Here is a 10,095-nt window from a genome sequence, read left to right as displayed (position 1 = left end):
AAAAAAAATATTATAAGCTATACACATTTTAGCTTCTCACATCGGTGGACTAATTTAGAAATACACCGAAGCCTTTTGATGTACTCAGTCTAAGAGCAGCAAATCATCCGGATGGGTCTCAAACAGAGGTTTTGTTCAAACTGTTCTGTTCTTTATATAGACTATCCAGCCAACATGGACGGCAGCAGAAATACCGATGGGACAAAAAGAACAAAATCCAAAAATGAAGGAACAAATACATGTGCATGTATGTAACACATACAGAATACATTCTTCCGGTAAAGTAAGACCCCATGAACCAGAAGTCTTGCGTAGCTTAAAAAACACAATTTATCTTATTATAATGAGGACCGTTGAGATTCAGGAAATGTTTTGTCGTGGCAGTACAATGAGTGAAGCGAACCTTGGCACTTAAGGTCTTGAAACAGATAGGCCTAGTCAAGACAATTATGCCAGCAAGAAGTCAGTCAGTAAAGCAAAAAGAACTAGCAGGGATATTATTAAAATACAGAACCAGCACCTGTACTTTAGTGAAAATTATGAACACTCATAGTGTTGAAGCACCTCTCCCGGTGTTATGATCATGCAGACTCTACACAAACGCATCGGTCCACTGTATCTGTGCTAAATGAGTTCCTCTAACAGCAGGATATTGCAGGAAGCCGCTTTCAAAAACCCTTCTGCGCGTCACAGGAACACAGTTCATTATCTGCTGGTGTTGAAGCAGACCTCATCAATTTTTCAGCTGCTAGACGGAGGTTAAAGGACAAACTGAGGCGTGTGGAAGCAGCACACGGGCAGATCATCACCTTAACCTCTCGCGGTGTCTAAATGAGCTGTGTTTTGGTTTAATGTGCGGATCACACACAAGTTCAGAGACATTCTACACAAAGACAAGAGTTTACAGCAAAGTCCTTGCATCACAATGAAAAAACACTAGAAAATCTGTTTGAACATAAATCAAGAGGAAACTAAAGAATGACTAAGCACTAATATAGTGCATAACACATCAGTCTTTTCTCGCTCTCTGTTAAAAAGTCACTTTCAGATCAGCTTAAAGGTATAGTTCACGCAAAAATGAAAATTCAGTTATTTAATTAGCCTCAAGATGTTGCAAACCTGTATGACTTTATTTCATCTGTGGAACATAAAAATGTACTAGCTGTTTTTGTCAATGCAATTATGAACAGCGACTGGAGCTTTCAAACATCTAAAAGAATGTAAAAGCATAACAAACGTATAATTATTATGGAATAATACAAGTACAATTTATACATACAACTTGTGCATTATATTTCAAGTCTTCTTAATTATACAATAACTTTGTGAGACAATCAAACTGCAATTTAAGTCATTTTTCACTGAAATTCTTGACATGAACAAAGTTATTTTGAGTCACCTATATCTGATTCAGTTCACAAAACTGATCAGAATGATTTATTCACAAATTTGACTCATTCGTTCATTTCACTGACTCAATAAGCTGGTTGTCCGGTCGTGATCCAGTCATACAGGTTTGAGGGTGAGTAAATGATGAAACACTTTTCATTTTTGGGTGAACTGGCTTTTTATGCGACTGATACAATAGATTCAGCACAACTTTAATTTGTTTTTGTTTTCTATTTTTTTTCTGATGTAAGAAAAATCACGGCAAGAAAATGTCGAAGTCCTCCATCTGGTCCATGGAATGTCAGCTGTGTCTTGTACCCTCTTTAAATGTCACAATTTTCACGACTACGACCACTGATCCACAACCGTTTACCTTGCTGTCTTGCACACAACGTTTTGTGTACGCTTCAGACTTCAAGATCGAAATGTTCTTCGATGTCTGTGTCTTTTTTTTCTTTTTCCCAAAATCCAAAGGGTGCCTTGGAGAAATGAACATATTAAAATGTTGCACGTAGTCCAGCTTGTGCTTTGAATGTACAGTCACAGAGAGCTTGATCACATGTCCACATCCCCGTCATAGGCCAGAGCCAGGGGCTTCTGTGGTGGAGATGCACTTTTACTCTGTTTGGATGGTTTGCTGGCATAAAGACGAGGGGAAAAAGAGAGATAAGTGAAATGTAAGATATATACTCCTGCCCTCTATTTTATTTCTACACTATACCACTAGATGGCAGCAACATGTTATTATAAGTCAGACTAAAGGCTATAACAAATAGTCAATAGGTGAAGTGCAATTTCTCTCATCAACCAAAATCACACACACAAAAAAATTTACTGTTTTCAAACACGTACTGTCTTTCCGTTCAATGGTGAGTGTGTTAAAATTTGATAGCATACATACCAAAACAGAAAGGCCACAGTAATTATGAATAATATGAGAATGAATCCTCCAGCTGTTAACCCATAGACCCACAGCTTTATTCTTCCATCTGTGTAATCAGAAAACAGGAGTGTGTTCACCATTGAAATATATAGGAGTATCATTTTTATTGCTTGTGGTTTCCACACAGGGGCCTGTTGCAGCAGTAACAGATGGCACATTCACGCTGGTGACAATGTACCCGAAGAAACTGTTTCAATTCTATTCTGAGTTCAGAGCAAAGAATGAGGTGTGTGTCATAGAGCCATTAAGATGCTTGTATAACTGATATGACAAGGTCTCAGAACACATTTCTCAGATAAAAGACAAAAGACAGCAGTCTGATGAGCTGCACAGAGAGCTTCTCCTCTAGCAACAGACCTGGATCCTTTGAGACTCACAGAATGGATGATGCAAAAACTACTCTTAGCAAGAGAAGATCCTGCTAAGTTTTGTAACACTTTAGAACAACTTTAATTCAGAGAAGAACCCCACTAGTGGATAGAAAAAATGGAGTAAAGACATTCTATTATGTATTTTATAAAACTGAGCTCTGACCTATAAAACTCTGGCCTATAATTTTGTAATGATCCTTACATTGCAAAACCATTATGGTGTTATATACTTCTATATTCTATTTTACAACTACTTATTGCAATGTTTATTTTAGCTTTACTGAAGTTAACTTAAAGGGGTCATATGATGCGATTTCAATTTTTCCTTTCTCTTTGGAGTGTTACAAGCTCTTGGTGCATAAAGAAGATCTGTACTTTAATCTGTTTCTTACCATTTTCTTTATTACAAGAAACAGATAAAGCAATTTTCCCACTTCTCTCCTCAGTCAGTTTGATCATGTCAAACTTTGTTAAACAGATCTGCTCCTGGTGAATAGAAATTCATGATTAGAATGAGAGAACCCACAAAGATTCATGGGAAATCTTCTGCAGAATTATTAAGGCTTAATGGAAAAATTAAGCCTGACAGAATCACACCACCCAGACACGTGTCCCCTAGGTGGCACTGACAAGCCTGGTTAAATTCATCTCATCCTTGAGCATAAATGACAGGCTTTACTAATAAAAACTGATTAAACAAAAGATTTAAACGATTCAACATCCTGAAGTGGAAGGATCTGATGGGCTGCACATTAGAGACATTCAGAGCTGTGTGACGATGGTCAGACAACAGAACATTTAACACAATTCACTTTACTTCAGATACTTTTTCTCACGGTATTCACACAATAACAGGACTGTTTTGTTATGTGTTTTGTTCTGTTTGTTTCTGTCTCTGTTTTCCATCTTTTGTCTTAGTTTCCATCTCGCTCCATCTGTTGGTTTATGATGGGTATTAAAAATGAAATGTGGACTGAGTTCAGCATCTATAAAAGAACATGAGTATTGTTTTATAAGGACCGTCTTATTAAAGGAGTAGTTCACCAAAATATTAAAATCTGCTGAAAATGTACTCTTCTTCAGGCCATCCAAAGTTGTAGATGAGTTTGACTTTGTTCATCTGAACAGATCTGGAGAAATTTAGCATTACGTCATTTGCTCACCAATGAATCATCTGCAGTGAATGGGTGCCGTCAGAATGAGTGTCACATGAGTCATGATAATCCAAAAGGAACTCCTGAACTCCTGTCCATCAATTAACATCTTGTGAAGTGAACAGTGTGTTTGTAATAAATACATCACGTCATTTTTTAAACTTCATAATGTTGCTTCCGACTAAAATCCATGGACTCTCATTCTGATGGCACCCATTCACTGCAGAGGATCCATTGGTGAGCAAGTGATGCAATGCTAAATTTCTCCAAATCTGTTCCAGTGAAGAAACAAACTCATCTACATCTCGGATGGCCTGAGGGTGAGTAAATTTTCAGCTAATTTTCAATTTTGGGTGCACTATTCCTTTGAATGGCCTCTTAATTAATTATGTATGATTTAAAAGACAAATGTGTTGACAGCTATGAACTTAAAAGTAGTGTATGGTACAAAGGCACAATGTGGAAAATAATATGCTTTGTGAACCTTAAACCGCATAAACACATTTCATTACACCAAATACACAAAATAATGTTCTTTTTAGCAACATCATATGGCCCCTTTAATATAGTATTTTTGTTTAATGTATATTAATACATTTTTGCACAAACTCAGTTTGAGATCAAATAATATTTGGTGGGTCACTTGAGGTACTGCTGCATCTGAATGCACCTGGTTTAATAAGCTATTAACAAACATTACAACACAGGTCTGAATTTCAATGTGTTTATAATATAATCCCAAATATAATTAATAAAATACTGTTAAAAAGTTTGGGGTCTAAAACATTTTTGAATGTTTTTGAAATAAGTCTCTTGCTCACCAAGGCTGCATTTATTTGATCAAAAATACTGTACAAAACAGTAATATTGAGAAATATTATTACAATTTAAAATAACTTTTTTTAATTTAAATATATATTTTATAATGTAATTTATTCATGTGATGGCAAAGCTGAATTTTCAGCAGTCATTACTCCAATCTTCAGTGTTACATGATCCTTCAGAAATCATTCTGATATGCTGAACAGTTGTGCTGCTTAATATTTTTGTGGAAACTGTGAGTGCAGTTTTTTGGTTTCTATGATAAAAAGAAAACAAAAAAATATTTTCTAACATTATAAATGTCTTTACTGGCAATCTAATGTGTCCTTTAGGGGTGTGCGATATTTATCATCAACGATAATATAGTAATTGTGGTTTTAACGATGTGCGATTTGACACGATCTAGTATATTGCAAAAACCAAACCAAACACACCTACAGAGTGCACGCGTACGTGATGAAGTCTAGTAGGTTAGACTAGTGTGCGTGCACATTTAGAGTGCGTTCTTTCACTGCATGATTCAGTCTAATAAAATGCATTTAGGATGATCACAAAATTCAAGATATGGTGGCAGAAAATGTATACATTTATATCATTTCATAAAGTTAACCAATATCACATGAAACGTGCCGTTTTTTCTCTACAAAAATCAGCATGATTAGAAATGGGATATTGATTTTATACAACGGTTCAAAAAACAAGAAGTTAATATTAAGAGACCACATTGCCTGTTTTTGCTCTATTTCGCCAACAAAAATAATTCCAAACAAAGCCAAAGCACTGTTTTCGGTGTTTCGTACCTGAATGAATCACCCGTTTAAATGATTCAGTTAAATTGCAATGACTCACTTATTAACAGTGACTTGCTGCCACCTATTGGCCTATATTTTAATTTCACTTTTATAGTATCTTTTCATTTTTTAAATAATCTCAAATATCAGTATTCAACGATTTATGTTTAAACTATTATTTATGCATTTGTAACTGCAGGTTAATTGCATTCATGTCCCTCTGAGCTGCGTTAAATTGTGTAATAACATCTAAATGCCGCTTCAGATGCAGCTTCTGTGTTTCCTCTGCATTGCAAAGATGAATTTCATTGATACTGATTTAATTTGCTTGGTAACAGCCAAAATGTCTTAATATTCTGATTGACTGATTAAATGTAAGAATTCGACTCAAAAGATGATGCACACCTTTAGAAAAATATGGCTTTATAAAGGTAAAAAAGGGCCATAAAAAGGTAAAAATCAATTTGAACTTATTGGAAAAGATTAATCTCTGTCACTGCTGTGAACTGACCACCACACAGAATATGAAGTATATCAAAAACTGTCAGCTGTCCACAGTAGTCCTTAAGGTACCAGCACAATAACACTCAGCAAATTATCATCTAATTATCGTTATCAATAAAATCCCAGAAAATATCGAGATATAATTTTTTGTCAATAACGCACTGTCCTTGCTAAATAACAGTATTCATTCAAAAAAATATCTTACTGACCCCAAACTTCTGAACGGTAATCCAAAATCTAATAATAAAAAAAATTTAATGGCATAATATAATATAATATAATATAATATAATCCAGACAGACGTGTCCTTGTACAGTAGAGTAGTCATAGTTTGTTTTGCAAATAACAGAACTGGTAATTCTCAGAATTTTGTCCCTCCATCTGGAGGCTGATACCCACACCTACTGGTAACCTGACGGCACACAGTTGTTGTACCACAGGCCGCAAAATTCACTTCTAATCAGAAATGGCCTCCAGCCAGCAATAAAGCAACTCTGTCTGTCAAGTTATGGGCAATACAAATCACGCTGTTATGAGACTCTGTCCACTGCAGCTTTTCTCATAGCTCCAATAGGGCATAAACACTGAGGCATTAAACAGAGTTCTACATCAGCCTGTATCTGGAGTCTCATAAAGGCGTCCAGCGATTCTGCTATAACTCAAAGCCACACTCCGCTGGCCCACATCAGCCTGGTCTTCATCTGCATTTCAAATACCTGGGCCGAGTGGCTGCAGGGACCACTCGCCGAAGAAGTCCTGGATCTGAGTGGTGCCTGGTTTTAATCTTCCCGAGCTGGTCTTCACATCTGCCTTCTTGTTGTCAGCTCCTGGGGTCTTGGTGCAATAATCCAGGAATCCATGTGTGGTCATCACTTCAGTGTAGCCCTTCTCACAGCCACACACGCCACTCTGAAGGAGACACGGATCGCTGTGAGGGCCACACTCAGACAGAGCATAAAGACACTGCTGTGTTTAAAGAAATACTTTACATTTAATGCAACTTGAGATCAAACAACATAGTACTTGTGGCATAACCCTGATTAGCACAAAAACTAATTTCAGTTTGTCCCTCCTTTTCATAAGCAAGCTAACAATCTGGGTTACATCGAGGCACTGTATACAGGGCCAGGTCTGTAAATGTTAAAATTCTGTTTCAATAGTATACAGCCACAAGTCAAACAATATGGGTTATGATTTTAGTGTGAAAAAACCCTTATTCATCTTTTTTTCCCCTGTATTATATCCAATTTTACAAATTTGTTGCCATGACAATGTAATAATGAAAACACTAAAATGACTGAAAAAATGACGAGAACAACTTTACAGCTCAAATAATACACATATGTTTAACATAAATGCTTCTGTAAAATAAAAAGTAACATTTCTGCTTTGAAAATTGGCCCCCATTCATTCCATTGCAAGTGTCTCACTTTAACCTCCACAAGGGATGTTGAAATAATTTTTGTGGTATTGAACATTATGTCACAAATGCTGTTGATTAAACTTATATACCTGGAATATTCCTTTAAGACAAAATCTAAATTTTTTTCAGTACTCATGTGCAGGGGGAAAAAATTGGTTGCATGGAGTGCAGTGCATGTAGATTTCACAAATAGCAAGCTATTAAATACAAACTACAGAACAAGATGACATTTTTTTTCTTATTTTGTGTTGTTATTTACACAGTGGTTTAATGTGAAAATAGATATGGTTCAGTGTGTTTACCTGCTTGCAGTGGGAGAAGGGTTTGGTGCAGGGAGGGTGACAGTGCCGCACAGTGGTTGGCCGGTTCTGTGGAAAGCAGCCCCCTTCCAACAGGAAACAACAGAGATAATTATTGCCATTTCCCTATTGATGGCCAGATAAAAGTGCTGTCACACCTGATTAATGGCTTAAAGGACCCATCACAGCTTCTGATCAATCAGAGAAAATTGTAATTTTGGAATAGAAAATTACATGTCAAAACATCAGAGACTAATACCCTGGGTTCGGGTTTTTCTCAAGCAGAAGAGATTACCTCTCACAGCTTATATTTGCCCGAGACGATTCCGTACTCAGATAAGATCACATTTCTCTATTATTTACAGCACTTCGCTCAACCCGAAAGCCTTCGTTCTTGCTCTAAACGCTCACGTGAAAGCTTGCCATCTGGAGCGTGTTCATTTTGCCACAATCAAACAATGTTTTATAACATTTATATTGTTCGCTTTCAGACGAACGCTAGTTTATTGATGATGTCTGTTGAAATGGAGGGTGAGAATAGGGAAAATGTTGAATGTGCTATTAAACTGTCCTAGACAAGGTCTGCTAAATTTAAACCACACATTTTCAGCCTGCCGTTCTGCGTTTAGGGTTAAAGGGATAATTCACCCAAAAAGGAAAATCTTGTCATTATTTACTCACCCTCATGTCATTCCAAACCCGTATTCTGTTATTTTCTCATTGGAACACAAAGGGAGAATATATCTTACCTTTTCCATTCAACAAGAGTTCATAGTGGCTGTCAAGCTCCATAGAGGACCATAAAAGCACAATAAAAGGGGACTATGCGACTTGTGCACATAATTCCAAGTCTTCAAGGCCATATGATAACTTTGTGTGAGAAACAGACCAAAAAACAAACAAACTGTTGATGTACACTACCATTCAAAAGTTTGGGGCTTGTAAGTTTTTTGCTGGCAATATTTAATGACTTTGAAAGAAGTCTTTTACAATCACCAAGGCTGCATTTGCTTGATCAAAAGTAAAACATAATATTATGAAACATTATTTCAATTTTTAAAGAACTGTTTTCTATTTTAGTATATTTTAAAATGGAATTTATTCTTGTGAGGGCAAAGAACAGATATAATTTGAAATAGAAATATTCTGTAACATTATAAAAAATTCGTCGGTCACGACGTGACGTCTCCATTCCCTCCTTCAGGGAACGAGGGTTACCATACGTAACCGAGACGTTACTAATTCCTATAATTCTTACTGACCCCAAACTTTTGAACAGTAACGTACAACCTGTTTCACAAATATTGCAATTAGGGCTGTCAAATCGTTTAATTGCCATTAATTGCATCCAAGATAAGTATATATACATATACATGTAAATATTTCTTAAATATATACATGTATGTGTGTGTATTTATATATACATATAAACAGTACATACATATTATGTAAACACAAATTTTTATTTTGGATGTGATTAATCGCGATTAACCGATTTGACAGTCCTAATTGCAATGTTTGATTTGAGAGTTGTAGTGGATTGGGAGAATTATTATCAGTGAACAATGACTCAAATTTGGGGCTGTTTGTCACATTAAACTACCGCGTGGCTTCAGAAGACTTGCATGACTGCCTTTATGGTGCTTTTCTATTTCTCTTTTTCTTCTTTTTGGAGTTCTCTCTAAAGCCTCTGGTCACCATAAACTTCACAAGTTGTTAGAAAGTCTCCTTTGTGTTCCAATGTAAAAATAACAGCATACAGGTTTAGAACGACATGAGGGCGGGTAAATGATGACAGGATTTTCATTGTCAATAGACTTTCGGTCATGTGGAGTCGATAGGTCTTTTGATTATCTTTCTGCAAGTAAAGTCAGAGCAGAATATTTGTCATTCTCTCAGTCTCAATGTAAGCAGTGGGCTACCTGTCACATTGACCCCATCAGACCGCTGGCACCACACTGATCTTTCGTTGTCATTCCAGGCACTGGTCCTCCACTCGTAACTGTGACATTTCCCTCCTGCGGCCCCACAGAGTGAGAGAGACACTCATTAGGTTTGCTCTGGGCAGTCAGGTGTGATAATGGCCAAATGTAGACATTATATACTGACGCAGGCATATACCCTTTACAATAATCACATTTTGTTGCTTTGCAGCCTGAAATGAAGATGGACACAGTTTTTGTTTTATCCAGCTGTATTTACTCAGTGCAACTTATAACATCCAAGTTAAAGATATAACACCAACATGTCAGAAAAAATAAAAAAAATAAAATAAAAAGCCAGAGTTGGAAAAAGGATCACCCCCTTGTGTCAGTATTTTGTTGAACCACCTCTTGCTTAGTCTGCTGAAAGTGAAGTGACGTGTGGCCAAGTATGGTGACCCATACTCAGAATTTGTG

The 10,095-nt window shown here is 36.5% G+C and overlaps 1 protein-coding gene across 1 annotated transcript in view; it reads right to left on the bottom strand.

The window, feature by feature from the left end:
- Positions 1–1,488: 1,488 nt before the first annotated feature.
- LOC107720322 (thrombospondin type-1 domain-containing protein 7B-like) overlaps positions 1,489–10,095 on the bottom strand; it is a 131,353-nt gene continuing 122,746 nt past the window's right edge. The window contains exons 23-27 of the mRNA XM_016528001.1: positions 9,619–9,714; positions 7,700–7,782; positions 6,691–6,883; positions 2,291–2,378; positions 1,489–2,026 (exon numbers count right to left, since the gene is read on the bottom strand). Of these exons, the coding sequence (XP_016383487.1) occupies positions 1,945–2,026; positions 2,291–2,378; positions 6,691–6,883; positions 7,700–7,782; positions 9,619–9,714 (542 nt within the window). The 3' untranslated portion in view covers positions 1,489–1,944. The remainder of the gene's footprint in view (positions 2,027–2,290; positions 2,379–6,690; positions 6,884–7,699; positions 7,783–9,618; positions 9,715–10,095) is intronic.

This window comes from Sinocyclocheilus rhinocerous, unplaced genomic scaffold, assembly GCF_001515625.1.
Source record: "Sinocyclocheilus rhinocerous isolate Xijiao unplaced genomic scaffold, SAMN03320098_v1.1 scaffold3864, whole genome shotgun sequence".
Taxonomy (NCBI): domain Eukaryota; kingdom Metazoa; phylum Chordata; class Actinopteri; order Cypriniformes; family Cyprinidae; genus Sinocyclocheilus; species Sinocyclocheilus rhinocerous.
This window is presented reverse-complemented; position numbering and strand designations above follow the sequence as displayed.